Source organism: Rhinolophus sinicus, chromosome X (genome assembly GCF_036562045.2).
Source record: "Rhinolophus sinicus isolate RSC01 chromosome X, ASM3656204v1, whole genome shotgun sequence".
NCBI lineage: Eukaryota > Metazoa > Chordata > Mammalia > Chiroptera > Rhinolophidae > Rhinolophus > Rhinolophus sinicus.
Genome location: NC_133768.1, coordinates 46,338,816 through 46,358,680, shown reverse-complemented (window position 1 = coordinate 46,358,680; position 19,865 = coordinate 46,338,816). Strand labels below are relative to the sequence as shown.

At 36.0% G+C, this 19,865-nt stretch overlaps 1 protein-coding gene across 1 annotated transcript; it reads right to left on the bottom strand.

The window, feature by feature from the left end:
* Positions 1 to 2,058: 2,058 nt before the first annotated feature.
* On the bottom strand, positions 2,059 to 6,420 carry SPIN4 (spindlin family member 4). The gene has a single exon (XM_019719130.2). The coding sequence runs from the start codon at positions 5,791 to 5,793 to the stop codon at positions 5,044 to 5,046; it is 750 nt and encodes a 249-aa protein (XP_019574689.1). The 5' UTR covers positions 5,794 to 6,420; the 3' UTR covers positions 2,059 to 5,043.
* Between the last annotated feature and the right edge of the window lie 13,445 nt (positions 6,421 to 19,865).

Here is a 19,865-nt window from a genome sequence, read left to right as displayed (position 1 = left end):
GTGGTCCATAAGACTATATGTACATGGATCTAGCCCCTGACAAGCTGCCTGATTTCATCTCCTCCCATTCTCCTCCTTGTTCACTTCCAATTCGGCTACACTAGGCTGCTACCACAAACCTCCAGGTCCATTCTGTCTCAAGGCATCAGCAACATGGTTTGCACCCTCACTTTATTCAGGTGTTTACTTAAATGTCATCTGTTCTGACAGGCCTTCTCTATCCACCTATATAAAATAGTATGCCCACGACCCCACTCTGTCACTTTACTTAGCCTGTTTTACCTTTTTTTCAAAGCAATCATCACAGCCTGATGTACGCATAAAGTGTGTTGGGAGGAAGGTGATGGTAATCTGTCTCCATCCAGTACAATGTAAGCTGTAAGCATTATGGGAGCAAAGACTGTCTATGGTTATTTCTCTCTCCTAAAACAGTGACATAACCATTGTCAGTCCTGTCACTGATTTAGTGCCAGGATATGAGAAAACTCCAATATCACCAGAGCAATATAATTCCTGATTCTAGCCTGGTGGCCCAAGGAAGAGGGGATGACTATCTGTCTGTTCCCAATAGGATTTAAGCTCCAAGAGAATAAAGACTTTGACAGTTATGTTTACTGCCTGGTCAAGTTTGAGCCTCCTTCTGACTTAAAGCAAGCTGGTGTGATATGAATATTACCATGGAATGATCTGAAACTTGGTTTTAGTCTAGGAGCCCAGAAAGTTAGGGAGTAAAGGCATAGTTGGTGAACACAGTATTCTATATTGATTTTTGTTTTTATCTTCCTCCCACTGAGACTTAGTTCCATATTTTGCTCACTGCTATATAGTTGACCTCTAAAACAGAGTTAGAATTAGGGTGAAACTTTGCTCTAACAAATTGTGAGATAGCCTCAAATCACTATCAGCTAATCAGTGTAAGGCCTAAGAGCCATGGGTGGTGGTGGCTCTCTTTCTCCCATTAGGACACATTCCTAGAAAGCAGGGATTTTGTCTAGATTGCTCATTGTTCTATCCCAGATCCTAGGCCAGGGCTGAGTCTCTCTTATTGTATGTTAACAACCCAATGTTATCACGAAACAATATGAAACAATCAGGACTTGGGCCTAGTGGGAGAGCAGGAACAGGAAGCATTATTATTTATTTAAACGTATACACATTTGTATTTTTTTGCTGTCTAAAAACTATATAACATAGTCACATAGTACATATGCACTCCTCTAATCCTTTAATATTTATCACATTATTTTTACCTTGTTTTATACCTACCTTATATCTTTGTCATTGGTCTGAAGTCTACTTGAAGGATAAAAAAACGTATTAAGGAAGGTTTTTGTTCTGCCCACTGTCGTGTCCTAAAACTCTTAAAACAGTGCCAGGATTAGGGCCAGACTCCCTCTCAGTGTCAGAATGTGGGATAACCCCAATATTATCATGGAAAATATAAGACCTATTTTTCATCTTGAAGCCAGGGGTGGGTTGTGGATATCTGCTTTACCACAGCCAAGATACAATCTCCATGAGAGCTGAAATGTTGTCTTTTTTAGTCAGTTGCCAGTGTTGTGGTTAGGGCTATGCCTCCCTGTGTGTCAAGAGTGGTAAAAGTACCTGAAACAGTAACTATAAGTTCATTGTTATTTGTTGTTTTTGTTGTTGCAATCCATTTCCCAATTTGAAAGAAAGATCCCTACAAGAAAAACCAAAATAAATTCCACATGGTTTAAAGTTTACCATTCATATTGAAATTTAAAAAAAAAACAGAACACAAAAATCAATACTATTATCAACCATGGCTATATTTGCAGTAAATATATATAAAACATAGGCAAGATTCACATCAAATTCATAATAGTATCTGCCTCTGCAGAGGAAGGAAACATTATGGTACTGAGAAAGATATGTATTATTTGTAATGCTCTGACTTTTTAAGAATATAAATCTGGATCTAACACAAAGATGACATTTGTTATTTTTAGGTGAAGTTAAACAAATGTTTCTTTTATACTTTCCATATTATGTTTTAATTTAAAAAAAATAAAATATGAAGAGAATTTAAACTATCATATAGCTGATGACTTTATTACAGTATTTTCAGAGTTGAACATATCCAGGACATATGCATATGCAACACACAATGACAAAGTATCAGAATAATACAATCAAGAAGCTTGATAATAGAGAAAACTTTAAACTTTGTATTTCAGAGAATGTACATTCCTTTTTAATAGAAAGCTTGAATAAACCAATTACCATTGAAGAGATAAGAAAGCTGATTAAAGATCTACCATCAAAAGTGCTACTGGGATTAGACTGTTTTACAATTTAGTACTAGCTAATTTATAAAGAACAAATAATTCTAATGCTATTTAAACTATTCCAGACCACAGAGAAATATTGAAAACTCACCAATTTTTTTAAGCTAGCAAAATTTTAATAAAAACACTTGATAAAAACAGTGTAAGAAAGAAAAAATAGAATTTCACTTTGGAATGTAAATGCAATAATTCTAAGTAAAATATTGGTAAATAAAATCCAGCAATGTATCAAATGATTATTACACCATGACCAAATAGGATTTATTCCAGAAATACAAGATTGGATCAACATCAAATACCTACCACTCTAAATCATTATGCCAACAAATTAAGGGAAAAGTCGTATGATTTTATCAATACATGCTGAAAAGTCATGTGATAAAATTCAGAAGCCACTTTTTGCAATAATGCTATGTAAAACAGGAATATAAGAAACTCCCTAAACATGTTAATGACTATTTACCAATAACCAATAGCAAATGTCTTATTAATAGGGAATACTAAAGACAATTCCATGAAAATTAAGAACCAGACAGGCAAGTCTGTTAGATTATTTTCCAATATTGTTTTTGGAGAATCCAGCTAATGTAATAATAATCAATATAAACATTAGAAGAAACAAAATCATCTCTCTTCTCAGGTGAAATGATTGTGTATCTAGAAAGCCCAAAATATTATTTTTGAAAAACCCAGTGCAATTTACAGGATTTAGTAAGCTGATTAAATAGAATGTAAAAATAAAAAAGATGCATAGTTTGTCTATGTTGCCAAAAATAGCATATTACAAATGAGCATGAAAAAATATACAACTCAAAATGCCAAAATGTGATAAAAACTAAAAATATTTAGAAATAAATTTGATATATGGACGTAGATGAATATTACAATAACAAAACCAAAAGATTTTAATGATGTGCTCAAATCCTTGAGTATTAAGGATTAGTATTATTAAAATAATACTCTAAATATGTATGCAAAAAATGTAATACAATTCTAAGATACCCAATTTTTTAATGTGGAAAGAATGCTTTTAATTGTCATATGTAAGACTGTCAAGGACAAGTTATATAAAAGAAAAACAATACAAATAAGAGGTAACTTGCTTTACCAGAGTCCAAAATTTAAGGTCAAGCCACTACAGTTAAAACAATGTGACCTGGCTCAGAAACTTGAAAATAGATGATTTATTTAATAAATGTGATAGCATAATCAGGTATCCATATACAAGAGTAAATTCCAGATGTATCAAACAGAGAAAACTTAAAATTAATATGTTTTAGAAAAAAATGCTGGTGAATATTTGCATGACTTGGGTGGTGGCATTAATTTGAGAAAGACAGAAAACCAAAAAGCTAAAAAGGAGATAGTTATCTAAAAATAAAAAATAAAAACCCAAAAAGATACCATCAATAAAGTCATGATTAATGATAGAAAGGACAAAATCATAACACAGATGGTTAATATACACCATATAGCAAATATAGTAATGTTTCTTACAAATTTACAAAGAAAAGATCAAGACTCAATAGATAAACAAGCATAGGATGAACACTAGAAAATCACAAAAGAGCAAATCCAAACAGAAAAAACAAACAACCCCCCTCACCCCGCCCCCAGTAGACCTCATTGAGTTTGACAATTAAAGAAATAATACTGTGTAATTTTTCACCTTTCAGATTTGCAAACATTAAAGAGTGCTGGAGAGCAGGCTGGAAAATGAGCACTTTCATTTGGGACAATAATTTTGTAATATCTTTTAAAATTAAATACACGACTATCCAGCAATCTCATTTCTGGGAATTTACCCTACAGAAATAAAAGCACTAGTATAGTATGTAGTGAAACAGTGCAATGGTGAAAAACAGAAAGTAAATAATCTGAAGGACCACCAACAATGGAATGGTTGAATACCTTTCTGATACTTAAATATGCACTGTGTATGCAGCTGTTGGAGGGAGGAAGAGAGGGGGAGGAGTGGAAGGGGGAAAAAGGGAAAGAGGGAGGGAGAAGAAAATGGGTGATATTTAATAAATGTGATGGCACAATCAAGTATCCAATATGAATAAAATGTATAGTTGGACCTCTATCTTATACCATATACAAAAATGAATTCCAGAGGGAGAGGAGGGCAGGAGAGGGAGCGGCAGACAGAGAGAGAGAGAGAAAGATATCTGCCAACTACTGATCAGGAGGGATTTCATGGATATGCCAAGTGAGAAAAGCAATTACAGAGAAATGATGTAGCTTGTAATTTTTACAGAAATAACAAACTTTTTTTTAAGAGGATGGGAAAAACGTGGAAGGATATATATATATATATATATATATATATATATATATATATATATATACATCATGTTCTTAACATTTTTTTTTAACCTGGGGAGAAGAAAGAGGGAAGGTAAGGAAATGGGGGGAAGGATATGGTGCCGGGTTACACCATTAATTTTTTCTTTACCTAATTTTTCATTGTTTCAATGGTCACAAACACTTTTCAATTTTGTATTAGCACCCAATTTAAAATTTCAATTACAGAACAAGGCAATATCGTAGGTACCAAAGTACATTTGAGCAAAACTGCGGAACTAGTCAATATAAGATTTGGAGGCACAGTTAAGTAATAAATTCCTGAATCCTGACACCAAAACTGTTCTGAAAAGTTCACAATTACATGAACATGACATATTTTACATTCAATAGTTCCACAACTTTTGCAAAGAGCAGAATGACTTTAGGGGTTTTTCACTAAACCATAGACATAAATGTGAATATCATCATCAAACTTAATAAAGTAGACAGACGGCTTGGCCACCACTTGATGGATGAAAATGCCGGTTCTCTTGGACCCATCATCTTTGGCGTGCTCCACCTGCTTGCCCACGAGGCTGTCGACCACTTCTCCCGGCTCTCGTTCTGCTGTAGGGAAATAGTAGTTGGAATCTGGAATGATGCGCAGGTCACCATCTTTGTAGTCATCCAGCAGTGTGTACATATAAAGGACCGGATCTTTCTCGTAGGTGATGTAAAACCAAGTGTCCATTACAGGGGCTCGCGCCAGGACCATGCCCTTCCATTCATCTTTCCTACCGTGCTCACCTTCAAACACATGCCCCACTGCCTTGCCAATCAAGGAATCTGCCAGGCGCGAATCAATGCGAGGAGTTGGCACTCTCTCAGGAAGGATCTCTAGCGCTAAAACTCTCTTATCCCGGTGCAGTTCTAATCCATACACACTATCTTTGCCATCGTATTTGATGATGTAGAGAGTGGGCTTCACGGAAACCTGCTCCAGCACGGTGCCCTTCCACTGCTCCACCGGCTCATTGCCTTCCTTCCAGCCGTGTTGAATGCGGCAGCCCACGATATTCCTACGAGTGAGGAAAGTGGGCTTGCGCCGCTGCTTCCTGTGGGTGTGCCTTTTCTTCATCAGGTATGCGGACACCCCGTCTACGCCCATCGGAGGCACAGTTGGGGGCGACATGGCTCGGGTTTTAAGGAGGCTCGGGCAAAGCTGCCACTTGCTTGATTAAGTTTAAGGAGGTTCAGGCAAAGCTGCCACTTGCTCGATTAAGCTGAGAAAAAGTGGTTAAACTGAGAAAAACTCAACGCTATCCAACATGAGATCTTCTTTCGTGATCTCTGATTCCCCCTCGGTCCTGCCTTCACCGAGCACAAGGCTTTCACCAATGCTGGGTAGAAACGCTCAAACTCTCACCGTGGGCACTGGGACAGCCTGGGCCTCTTGATAGTATTCTCCTCTCCAGCCGGGGAGGGGTGTCTGCAGGAGTGGCGGTTGCCGCAGGAGATGGCGCGCTCGCTTGTGCTGCCCGTACCGGCTCTCGCCCGGATTCCCAACCCCAAGTCCCGAATTGACCACTTAGCTGTTATAGCTGGGGCTGCGGCTGAGAAACGGCGATGGAGACGGAGACGACGGGAAAGGTAGGCAAGGAATAAGAGGGATGGCTGCAGCTGCAAAGGCGCCTGCGGCGGTGGGTCTCCGACGAGTCCGCGCGGCCTCGGCTTCGCAGCGCTGCACTGCTCGGCCTAGCTCTGGCGCCGGGGTTTTTGCTGCTTCGGGAACCAGACCCCTCTGAGCCCGCCTGCACTTCGGCCCCGCCCCCACCCCCCCAGCCGTTCCCCCTTCCGCTCGGTCCACAGCAGCTGGGCGGGTCAGTGCGCGCACCCGCCTTCAGTCCAGTTACAGGCGCTCACGCCTTCATTTCCTCATGCGCCCCCCCCCCCCAACCGCTTCCCTCAAACCAGAGCCAGACTGGCCGGCTCCCCTCCTCCCTCTCTCTGGCCGCCTGTCTCCCGCCAGCCTCCTCCACAGCCGCTCCATCTGCTTTCTATCTTCCAGGAATTCCTCACAAAGCCTTTAAAAAAATAATACTCAACACACACATACACAAAGAGTTTGTACATACAAATTATTTTCTTTCAGTTAAAGGGATATGAGACCGGAGAAGAAAAAGCCTGTATGCTTTTGCAATCCACCATCTTGATCCAAACTCCCTTTCTATTTTCTATCTGATCACTCCTGGTAATGCTTTTCTTAAATAATCTTTTAAGTTTTTTTCTTTAATTGTCTGAATGTAAAAGAAATGTACTGACATTTGTGGAACTTTTCTGAAATTCAATGAAATAAAAGACAAAACTAACCTCAATCTCCTGAATCTTACTATCTAGACATACACCAAAATGTTGTGACTTCATTCTCATTAATAAGTTTACACTTATATTTCACAAAACTGGGAGATTTCATACATTTATAGCTTGTTTTTTTTATAATTTATATCATGAGCATTTTCCAAGGTAATTACTCTGAAAATATGATTTTTAATGGTTCCATAATATTATTTTGTATGGGTGGTCCATTATTTATCCTAAATGATCTAGACAGTATAGATAATTAAAATTGTTTACATTCATACATGGACTTATTGAGCTAGCATAAACCATATTTTCAAAGAAAATGACATGGAGATCTACATGAGATAAAAACAATGTGTGCAAAAGCAGGATATTGAAACAAAATCGTGACCCCAATTTTGTAGAAATAAAAAAGAAAGGGTTTTTGTCATACATGTTTGTTGTTTTTCTGATTATAAGTGTAATGCATGTTGAATGGAAAATCTGAAAGGTAGAAAATACAGTGTCCATAAATTCACCTACCTCAAGTCACAGGGCTGTTATGAGCATCAAATGACAATATCTAAAACTTTTTTAGCCCTGTATCCTACTTTACAAGATGGCAATAAAAACCAGGGAAGCCTAGGCCCCTCATTCTCATTCCTCTACCCTTCACTGGTGACAAGACATCATATCATCATGGGTTAAAAAAAATAAAAGAGACCATTAATTCATGTGGGAAAGCAGGGGAGAAAGCTGCAATGCAGCAATACTGGCAGCCTCCATATTTCACTACCTTGCAAGACAGGGACATGCAAACCTAGTCCTCATATCATTTAATAGCTGTTTGGGCAGAATATGAGTGGATTCCCGAATTCCCCATGTTTCCCAGGCCAAGGACTTTGGAGGTGGGATAACTCTCCAAACTATAACACAGGAAAGTAATTCCAAGGAAAAAAAGAAAACTACACACACTGAAAGGTATTTCCATATTCTTTAGAATGGCATAGTGGTGTGTGCATATTCACACATATACTGTATGTTCTATACACTGAAAGTCAGAAGGTATGTGTAAATGTCAGGGCATTATGTTTCACAAATAATGCCCCCCCACCCCCGGTATTCCCCCAGACCAAGATATGCCAAACTCTTTTGGCTTAGAACAGTTGATAGGTGAGAGAAAAAGACCACCCACAGGGCCCACAAATGCAGGGAAAAGAATTTACTCATGCCCTTTGGTTGTATATTTCAATGGAATTCCTGTTCATGACCCCACAAAGCAGCCTGAGGAGACAAAATAATGTTTTAATATTCTTTCTTCTCTAAAACTATGATTCTGATATTTAGACCATTCCCTAACATTACGGATTCAGTGGGCCTTACCACACTGTGATATAATGTTTACTTTGTATGTCTGCCCACTAGACTATAAATCTATTCAAGAAAGGCCTTTTATCTTGCAATTCAAGTGCCTTACACAGAATAGGTACTCAATAAATATTTGTTAAATGAGTAAATAAATGGTTTCAGCTGCCCTGCTCCAATCCAAAGAAATCCTCCCAAATGAAACTAGTCTCACACAAGCCTCTGAAGACTGGAGTCCTGGTGACTTAAAATCTCCCACAGCAGCATTATTTATCCTTTCAAAACATCTAGATCACTGACCCTGTGAATATGTGTCCATAAGTCTGAAAATGATTAGGAGAACACCATCAACCTGTAATATATGGATAATATTATCAACCTCAAAGGGTAGCTGTGAAGATTAGAGATAAATACAAATGAACTTCTTAGCACATGAATTGGCTCATGGTAAATACTCCTAACCAAGCCCTTTTCTCTTACCAGGTCTTTCTGCAAACCACCTGGCTCATGTCCCACCTCTAAACTTCTGTTCTATTTTACACTCAAGCCCTTTTGATCAGGGTCTGAGTGTGAATCAAGGAGGCCACTGTTGGCAAGATTTTGTCCCTTATAGCCAGTTTCAGAGCAGTCTTTCAAATGCTTCAAGTTTCTGGAAGCCCAAATTCTGGATAAATAAAACATTATTTAAAATAAGTTTGGGAGATAAAGTGTTAATTCATAATGTAAAGGGTGGTGGAGATAGGCATAAATGTCATTAATTCCATTGTACAAGGCGAATTATAATACATGCTAAGAAGTACAAAATTATTAAACACTGGGGACCCAAAAGAGGTAGTGATTTGTTATGGTTGGAGAGATTGGAAAAGACAACTTGAATGGGTAAGACAACAAAAGGAAGACATTCAGAAGGTGGTAGTGAGGCCTTTTCAGTCTAAGCCAAAAACAGCTGGAGGAAAGGCACAGCGGGATAACTGGACATAGGATATGTGAAAAACTGGTCAGGAGCTTGTGACTGGAGCACAGAGTTTTCCAGGCTAAGGAACAGGGGATGTGGCTTGTGGTGAGAAATAAGGTTAGTAAACAGCCTCAAATGCAGGAAATTGATCTTAATCCACTGCTGGGTGGAAGCAGGTAATGTTCCAATTCCTCTGACAGTGTAGTATTGGCAGTGCCAAGTAGAGATCTGATCTTCCATACTCCTCTGGCAGAAGCAGGCAGTGCTTCCCTAAGCAAGAACTGCTTCCCTGTCAGAAGAGTAGCATAGGTGGTGCTGATCACAGAGCTGACCTTCCAGTCTCCTTGCATGGTGCTCTGACTTCCTTGCCAGAGAAGCATCAGTGAAGCTTAATGATGAGTTGTTCTTTCACAGTTATCGGGTGATATAAGGAAATGGTAGTGATCTCTATGCTATAGCCCTTCCCCACCTCCTCCCCCCATATCAACACAACAGCAATGATATTAACGCAGAGTGAGGCAAGGCTAGTCAGCACTCTGTTTCCCCACACCCTGTCAGTGAAACCCAATGAGGAGCTGAGCTTTCATTCCCACCTGTCATCAATGAGACTGAATGCGGGGAACAAGATGGGACTAGGTGGTACTCATCTTTCCCTACACTCTTGGTGTCAGTGAGATCCAGTGCTCAGATAAGCTTCCACTCCCACTTGAAAGTAGTGAGATGGTGTGGGTCAGTATCCAACTTTCACCATAAAGAAATTGGCAGATCTGAGAAGGGTGCTAAACTTCTATCCATCCTATCCATGTGCAATGAAGCAGTGTGAGTCAGTGCTTCACTTTTGCAAGGGTGGTCTCAAGAGATTCCCACAAGAAGTCAAACATGCACACACACCAGGTCCTCCAGCTACATAACAACAGTAGGGATGTCTGATAAAAACAGGTTATATAGAATTCAGAGTTTCATGATATAATATCAAAAATGACAAGGATGAAATAAAAATCACAAGTCATACAAAGAACAAGGAAAATCACAACTCAAATGAGATGAGAGACTTACCAAATGGAAATTTTAGAATTGAAAAAATGAAATATGCAGAATAAAAGTCTCCTGAGATGGGATCAATATAAGACTAGAGATGAGAGAAGACAGAATCAGCACATTTGAGGTCAGAAAAATAAAACTTACCCCAAATAAATAACAGAGAAAAGCAGACTGAGAAAAAAGAAAAAAGAAAAAAAAAACAGTCTCAGGAACCTGTGAGACAACCAAAGAGCTAACATTTACAGTTACCTTAAAGGAAGTGAAATTCTTAGGTATAGATCTATCAAAACATGTACACAATCTGTATACTGAAAATTAAAAATGTTTATGCCAGAAATTAAAGAGGACCTAAACAAACGGAAGGGCATACTGTGTTAATAGCTCGGAAGACTCAACATAGTAAAGATGTTAATTCTCTCCAAATTGATCTATATTGAAATTTCTGTGAAAACATGAGTGAGGTTATTCATAGAAATGCATAGGATTCTTCTTTTGTTATTTTTGAACTAAGAAGAAAGACAAGTAACATGCTCTAAAGGACATGTTGGATTTTATGAATGCTAAAGAACGTAATGTAATATTCATATGAATTAGGCAAGCTATTCTTTAGGCAATTCAGTTGCTACAGATCTGGAAAATTCCTGTTCTTTCGGGCAAAAATGGAGAGATGCCACCTTTATCATCTTTTACATGTGCTTTAATTCTACAATGCAATACAGGATTATTAAAGACTTCAAAATAAAAAATAAAAAAGGATATGTCTGGAATAAGAATAGAAATTTTCTTCCTTCCTTCCCTTCATATTTTATTGAAGGTTAAAGGCACTAAATTGTCAACTGTGGTTCATTTGTGAGTACAAATATCTCTCATCCAAAGGCTTTTCTTAAATTTATTTGGAAATGCAGAATCTCTAGAATAGCTAAAACAATTTTGAAAGAAAAGTATATTGTAGAAAGAATCATTCTACATGATGTTAAGTTTTACTGCACAGCTACAGTAATCAAGAAAGCACAGTGTTTACAGATCAATGACACAGAAGAGAACTCAGAAATTGACTCACACAACTATGTCCAATTGATTTTTGACAGTTCAAAAGCAATTCAATGGAGAAAGGATAGGATGTTCAACAAATGGTGCTGAAGGAACTGGACATTGCACTGCCAACAACAACAACAAAAAACTAGACCTAAACCTCTTATTTATTTTTTTAGTCACTTCTTCTATGACATTTATTTATTTATTTTTATTTTTAAACATTTTTTATTAGTTTCAAGTGTACAAAACAATATAATAGTTAAACATTTATCATTTACACCCCTCACACAGTGATAACCCTCCTCCCCCATCCACTACCCCTCTGACATCGCATACAGCCTTTACATTTCCACTGCCTCTATTCCTAATGCTGTACTCCGCTTCTTGTAATCATATATATATAATTGTAGTTGACATTCATTATTGTTCAGCTTCAGCCTCTGGTGTACAGTGCAGTGATCAGGCATCTACATCATCCCAGAGGTGGGCTCCCTAATGAGACAAGTGTCCATCAGATACTCTACAAAATCTTTACAACATTATTGATTACATTCCCCAAATTGACTTTCGTATCCCCATGGCAATCTTGTGGTTACTGGTTGTGCTTTCTAATCCCCTCACCTTCACCCTTATCCCCATCTCCCCTCCCATCTAGCAACCCTCAGCTTTTCCTCTATGTCTCTGAGATTGTTTCTGATTGGTTCATTCATTTATTCTTTTCTTTAGATTCCACATATAAGTGAGATCATATGGTATTTGTCTTTCTCTGTCTGACTTATTTCACTTAACATGATGTTCTCTAGGTTCATCAATATTGTTGCAAATGGTAAGATATCATTCTTCTTTATGTCTGCGTAATACTCCATTGTATAAAGGTACCATAGTTTCTTAATCCAGTCATCTACCAATGGGCATTTTGGTTGTTTCCATGTCTTGGCTATTGTGTATAGTGCTACAATAAACATAGTGGTGCATAATTTTTTTCGAATTAGAGTTTTGAATTTCTCCGGATAGATACCTAGGAGTGGAATTGCTGGATCATAAGGTAGTTCCATTTTCAGAATTTTGAGATACCTCCATACTGTTTCCCATAATGGCTGCACCAACCTGCAATCTCACCAACAGTGCACAAGGGTTCCCTTTTCTCCACATCCTCGCCAGCACTTGTTGTTTGTTGATTTATTGATGATAGCCATTTTGACTGGGGTGAGGTGGTATCTCATTGTGGTTTTTATTTGCATTTGTCTAATGATTAGTGAGGTTGAGCATTTTTTCATATGTCTGTTTGCCATATGTATGTCTTCTTTAGAAAAATGTCTCTTCATGTCCTCTGCCCATCTTTTAATTGAGTTGTTTGTTTTTTTGGAGTTGAGTGAGTTTTTTTATAAATTTTGGATATTAACCCCTTATCGGATATATCATTGGCAAATATCTTCTCCCATTCAGTAGGATCCCTTTTTGTTTTATTGATGGTTTCCTTTGCTGTGAAAAAACTTTTTAGTTTGATGTAAATCCCACATGTTTATTTTTTCACTTACTTCCCTTGTGCGAGGGGATATATCAGTAAAAATCTTACTCCGGGTAATGTCTGTAAAGTTTCTTCCTATATTTTCTTCTAGGAGTTTTATGGTTTCAGATCTTACATTTAAGTCTTTAATCCGTTTTGAATTTGTTCTTGTATATTGTGTAAGGAGGTGGTCCAACTTCATTTTTTTTTTGCATGTGTCTGCCCAGGTTTCCCAGCATCTTTTATCTTATATAATATTTATCCCAAAATGGCTAGCTGACTAAAATGTAAAATTTAAAGCTATAAAGCTTTTACAAAAAGCACAGGAGAAAATATTTGGGACCTAGTCATAGCTGAAGTGTTCTAATAATTAACACCAAAACTAAGGTTCTTCCAAGGAACAATTGGAAAATTTGACCTCATTAAAATAAAATTAAAACAACAACAACAACGTTTGCTGTATGAAAGACTGTTAGGTTGAATAGATAAGCTACAGAGAAGAATAAAATATCTGCAAATCACGTATTTAACAAAAGTCTTATCTCTAAAATATAAAGAACTCTGAAAACTCAACAATAGAATAGCCAACAACCCAATTAGAAAATGGTAAAAGACATGAACAAACATTTCACAAAAAGGAATAAGCACACAATGATTCTCTCTTACATTGATGGTTGGAATGTAAAATTATGTATCCTCTCTGGAAAACATTTGGCAGTTTCTCATGAAAATAAACATGAAAGTATTATACAGCTCAGCAATCATATTTTTGGGCATGTATCCTAGAGAAATAAAAACTTATGTTCACATAAAAACATGTATGTAAATGGTCATAGAAACTTTATTCATAATTCATAAAATACAGAAGAAAACTACATGTTCTTCAAAGGGTGAATGACAAAAAAAATGATACCATACCATGGAATGCTACTCAACAATAAAAAGGAACAAACTAATAAGACAAGCCACAATTTGGATGAAACTTAAAGAAATTAAGCTGAGGTTTTAAAAAGCCACTATCAAAAGGTTACATACCTTGTTATTATATTTATATATAATTCTTGAAATGACAGAATTGCAGTTTAATGGCTTGCAAGGATTAGGGAGCTGGAGTGGGAGGGAGGTGGCTGTAGTTATAAATGGGTAGCACAAGGATCTTTGTGATGGAACTCTTTTTATCTTGACTGTGGTGGTAGTCACAATCTACATATGTGATAAAATTGCATAGTACTAAATACATATATGCAAATGAGCCAATGTATGACTTGTGAAACCTGAATAAGTTCGATAGATTTTATCAATGTCAGTTTCCTGTTGTGATTTTATACTGTAGTAATGCTAGATGTAACCACTGGGGAAATTTGGGAAAAAAAGTACACAGGATATCTCTGTGTTATTTCTTACAACTGCATGTGAATCTGCAATTATCTCAAAATATTTTTTAAAAAAGAAAAAGAAGTACAGCTCTAACGTAATAGATAAGGAAAGTTATTCAATATATATTTCTGAGTAACAAGATGCTGACAATGTAAATAGTATGATAATATTTCTTATTAAAGTAAATAATAATAAATGTCATTTTATGTGCAGGAAAATAGTTGTGTGACTTTTGGCAAGTCATTCAATCTCTCTTTGGTTCTACTTCATCAGACAAAAAATAAGAGATTTGGACTAATTTATCTCTAAAGTCTCCTCTTGCTCCAAACTTGTATGATTTGACGAAAATAGAAAGCTCTGAAAAAGAGGTGGGATTAAGAAACAGAATTGAGATACAGTTATCGAGTTAGCTAGTATGTGTAAACTGTATGTATGGAGAATATGCAACTAGGTAAGCTGAGGGCAAAGCTACAGAGCACTTTAAAACCAACAGAACAATGATTTTTTTTTTTTCTCAGTTGGGTAATTCAGAGCCATAGAGAGATTTGTGGAGCTGTTAAATTGCCTGTAAAAATCTAATCTTGTCATAGTATTTTGGTAGAGTTGAATGTAAGAGTTGATGAGAAGAGTAAAACTTGGTGAATTGGTAAATTATATCCTGAAAAAAGGCTTTGGCTCTGATTATTGAGAGTGTTGGTTCAAGATTTGACAATGTTCACCAAATATCAAAGATTTCCTCTAAGTACTGAATTAAAGATGGGGACCAATGATTAAAAACCAACAAAATTTTCTGTTATTTTGATTCCTAAATATAGTTATTGATATTTTTCAAATTATTTTTAAAGCTGTAAAAGCATGGGTAAAATCAATGAACAGAGAGAAAAACCCTCTGTATTAAGAGTGTAAACTGGCACTAAAAGTTCTGGGTTTTATTATTTGACTCTGTTACTAAATTGCCGTATGACTCATACTTTCTGTGCCATAGTTTAAAATATATAAAAGAGGAAAAGCACTATCTACCTTTTACTTTTCAGAAAACAATATGGTATTTAATTATGTAGAAGACTGTTTAATATTTTAAGCTACTTAAAGAATAATACTACATAGATATAGAATCACTTCAATTTTTTTATAATATGGAGAAACAGATAAATTGAAAAATTACCTTATAAAATATAATGTCAAAGATTACACTATGGATTCATTAAGAGTAATGAATTTCACTGCTGCTTTTTTAAAATGCCCTTTTTATTACAAAATCAGATTAGGTTCAATTACTATGAAATCATGACGATTGCATATGTTCTGTTTTCTATGTAATATATAAACAAAGCTATTACCACCATGAAGTTTATGGTAAAGAGTAAAATAAGCTTTGAGATATTTCTTTCAAATTATTTTGAAAACAGTAAGTTCTATGACTAATAAGAATGCCTGAGGGACTAGATGTTGGTTTTTTTCCCCCTTGACACATGAATTTTTCTTTCATTGAAAAGAATGACACAGTAGAACCCTGAGTATAATCCTGTAAGCGGGTTACAAAACAAACAAAAAAAAATGAAGGTTTTATAAACCCTCAAACTGAAGGTTTACATTATGAGATTAATAAAAAAATAAAAAATTTTCAGTTGGTCTGCTCTGAATCAAAGCACAGATATAAAGTTATTGAAACTTAAACTGGACACAACTGAACTGAAAAATTCCCAAATGACCATTCAGGAGTTGCTTTCCAATTCCACAGCTGAGATATGAACTTTAGAACACACTCTTTGAAAATGGAGGTCAGGAAGAGGAAGGGAGACAAGCTCACTATAAGAAATCCAAACTATACATAAAAGTGTAAAGATGAAACAAAAAAAAAAATCACCCCAAACCTCACCACTAATATATATATTTTTTAAAGAGATATGGCAATAACTTTATATTCTCAAGTAGTTTAGAACTCCATGTTAGATTACCTCTATAGAGGAAAAATTAAAATATATGTACATACTCGGGAAAGGGACCATCATGAAAAACAAAAAAGGAGATGAAGCTCAGCCTTATATTTTTTCAAAGGAATGCTCAGACCAATAAAAATAAATTGGTATTTACATCTGATTAAGGAAATTCAGAGTACTGAAATTCATAACTGTACACCAAGACATACTCTTCACTCTTAAGAACTTTTGCATAGTCTGTAGGATACAGACTGAAAAGGAGGTCTGGCTTGGAGACAGTGGGGTGGAACCAAAGATCACACTTTAAGGCGGTGGATCTCTAACTTTCAGCAGACATCAGAATTTGCTGGAAAGCTTGCAAAATAAGCAGATTCCAGGCCCCATCGCTCAGAGACTCTGATCCAGAATGTCTGTGGTGGATTCTATAAACATATTTGTTTCACAAGCTCTCCAGACCTCCACTTTGAGAATCATTGCAATAAAGCCACTTGAATTCATTCCCCTATGTTTCTGTTCCCCAGAGTTGTTTTTTTTTCTAATTATCTTCAGGTGTACAAAACAACATAATGATTAGACATTTACATGCCTCACAAATTGATAACCCCAACAAGTCCACTATCCATCTGACACCATATACATAGCTATTCTAATACCACTGACTATATTCCCTGTGCTGTACTTCACAGCCCGTGACTATATTGTACATTTAGAGTAATTAGTGGGTGATTAATAACAGAATGGCTATTTTGTTTGCAAAAGGACCATATAACTCAAAATTATAGAGGAAAACCTCTCACAGGAGAGTAACTGGGAGCTGTTACCCAGAATTTCCAAGTAGATATAATGGGAGCTCAATATTCTGTTTAAAGTTGGCCCTCCAATAATGCTGTATAAACCAAGTCTTTTGTTTGGACTAGGGATCTAAAATATGTATAATCTAAAAATCTAGTAATGTCAAGGATATGGAAAAAAGGTCAGAGGATGAAAATCAAGAGGATTTTTTCTTCGGAGCGTCAGCAGCAAATATTGTAGGCATAAAAATTTATAACACTGTAATAATTTTTAAAACACCCACCTTGATCATACGCCAATGTTTCAAATTAGGAAAATACACTAGCTATACTACAAGATAGTGCAGCATGTGTGTGAGTTTTAGAACCCTCTGTTGCCAGTATTTAAAATATTGTACAGAGATTGTAAATTCCCTATTTACATGTCATGAGTAACGTAGACAGCAAGACAGAATTGGAAAAAAGTAAGGGTTTTCCAGTAGGGACACAACCTCTTGCGTTTTCGTTTGATTGTTCTCATTGGCTTTAAATAAAAATGTTGCTCTGTTTATCCTATATTTGTCTGCTTTTCTTTTTTTCTTAAGAAGGCTAGATGTTAAAAGGATAGGAAGATCCAAACAAAACCAAGGAAAACAAATAAAGCCCTCTACATGTATTTTGAGGGATTTAAATCTGTCATAATACTATATAAATAAAAAATGAATTTAAAAAATGTGTTTTATTTATTTATTTATTTATTTACTTACTTACTTACTTACTTACTTACTTAATTATTGGGAAACTGTTTTTTTCAGGACCCATCAACTCCAAGTCAAGTGACTGTCCTTCAATCTAGTTGTGGGAGGGCGCAGCTCAGCTCCAAGTCCAGTCGCCTTTTCAACCTAGTTGTTAGAAGCGCAAGCCCACCATCCATGCGGGAATCGAACCGGCAACCTTGTTGCTAAGAGCACAGGCTCTAACCAACTGAGCCATCCCCCCACCCTCAAAAACTTTGAAAAATATTTTTGACCAAAGAACAACTCTTTCAGGAATTAGAAAGCTAGGAGCATTTTCAGTATTTTTAGTTAGGTGTACTGTATGCTAAAAAAGTATATAGGGAAATATTGTTGCACTCTGAAAATTTACTAGCTTTTCTTTCTTTTTCTAAAAAAATACTTTCCAGCCTTATAGAGCGAGGTGGAGAGAACATCTACTTTTTTTAAAAAATTGGGGAATACTGGGGAACAGTGTGTTTTTCCAGGGCCTATCAGCTCCGAGTTGTTGTCCTTCAATCTAGTTGTGGAGGGCACAGCTTACTGGCCGATGTGGGAATTGAACCAGCAACCCTGTTGTTCAGAGTTCACTTCTCTAATCAACTGAGCCATCTGGCCACCTCACTAGGTTTTCTTTCTTAAGAATATGTTTTAAAAGTAGTCTAGAAATACCTCTGATATTAACCTAAATTAAGACAATATCAATTTATTTGGAAAGGTGTTTCTTCCATTTTGGCAACAAAACCTAGAAAAATTATCATATGACCTTTGAAAGTGTTTTGGAAAAGACATTAATACAAAAGTTGATGCTCTTCTACAGTTTCATTTTGCAAACAATAATAATAAAGTTTTATAAAATACACATCCTTTGGTCTCTAAAAGCTGCCAAAGATAAACAAAAACGGACACTAAAGTGGTAAGGACAGATATTTTTCCTCTTTTATTGTGATATAATTGACATGCAGTTCTATATAAATTTCAGTTGAACAGCATAATTTGACTTTCATATGTTGTGAAATGATTACCACAATAAGTTTAGTTAATATCCTTCATCTCATATAGATACAAAAACAAGTAGAAAACAAATGTTGTTTTAATGAAATATACAACAATAAAAAAGAAAACCTTGCTACTTGTAATAACATGGATGGCTCTAGACGGCATTATGCTAAGTGAAATAAGTCAGGAAGAAAAAGACAAATACTGTACAGTTTAACTTATATGTGGAATCTGAAAACAAAATAAAACAAATGAACAATAAAAACAAAACAAAAGAAAAACAGACTCATAGAAATAGAGACCAAAGGGATGGTTACCAGAAAGGAAGGGTGGGGGGATGTGTGAAAAAATGTGAAAGAGTATATAGTCAATAATTTTGTGATAAGTTTGCACAGTGACATGATTAGTAGAATAGTGGGATGATCACATTGTAAAGTATAAAAATGTTAAATCACTATACTGTACATCTGAAACTAATATGACCAATATAATATTATATACCAACTATATTTAAACATTTTAAAAAATGTTTTCCTTGTGATGAGAACTTTTAGGATCTATTCTGTTAACAACCTTGAAATATACTATATGGCAGTGTTAACTATAGTCATCATGTTGCACAGTACTTATTTATCTTAAAACTCAAGTTTCTACCTTTTTATGATCTTCATCCAATTCCTCCACCTGCCTCTGGTAAACACAAATCTGATCTCTTTTTCAATTTTCTATGGGTTTTTATTTTTAATTTTTTAGAATCCACATATAAGTGAGATCATACTTTCCCTGCCAGACTTATTTCACTTACATGATGTCCTGATGTCTATCCATGTTGTGGCAAATGCAAAGATTTCCTTGTTTTTTTGTTTTTTTTTTTTTTTTATGGGTGAATAATATTCCACATGTCTGTATGTTTTAAATACATTTATCTGTTGATAGAAACTTAGATTGTTTCCATTTCTTGGATATTGTAAATAATGCTGCTATAAACATGGGGGTACAAATATCTCTTCGACCTAGTGGTTCCATTTCCTTTGGATATATTCCCAGAAGTGAAATTACTGGACGATATGGTAGCTCTATTTTCATTTTTTTGAGAAGCATCTATAGTGGTTTTCATAACAGCTGTACCAATTTACAATCCCAGTGACAGAGCACAAGTGTT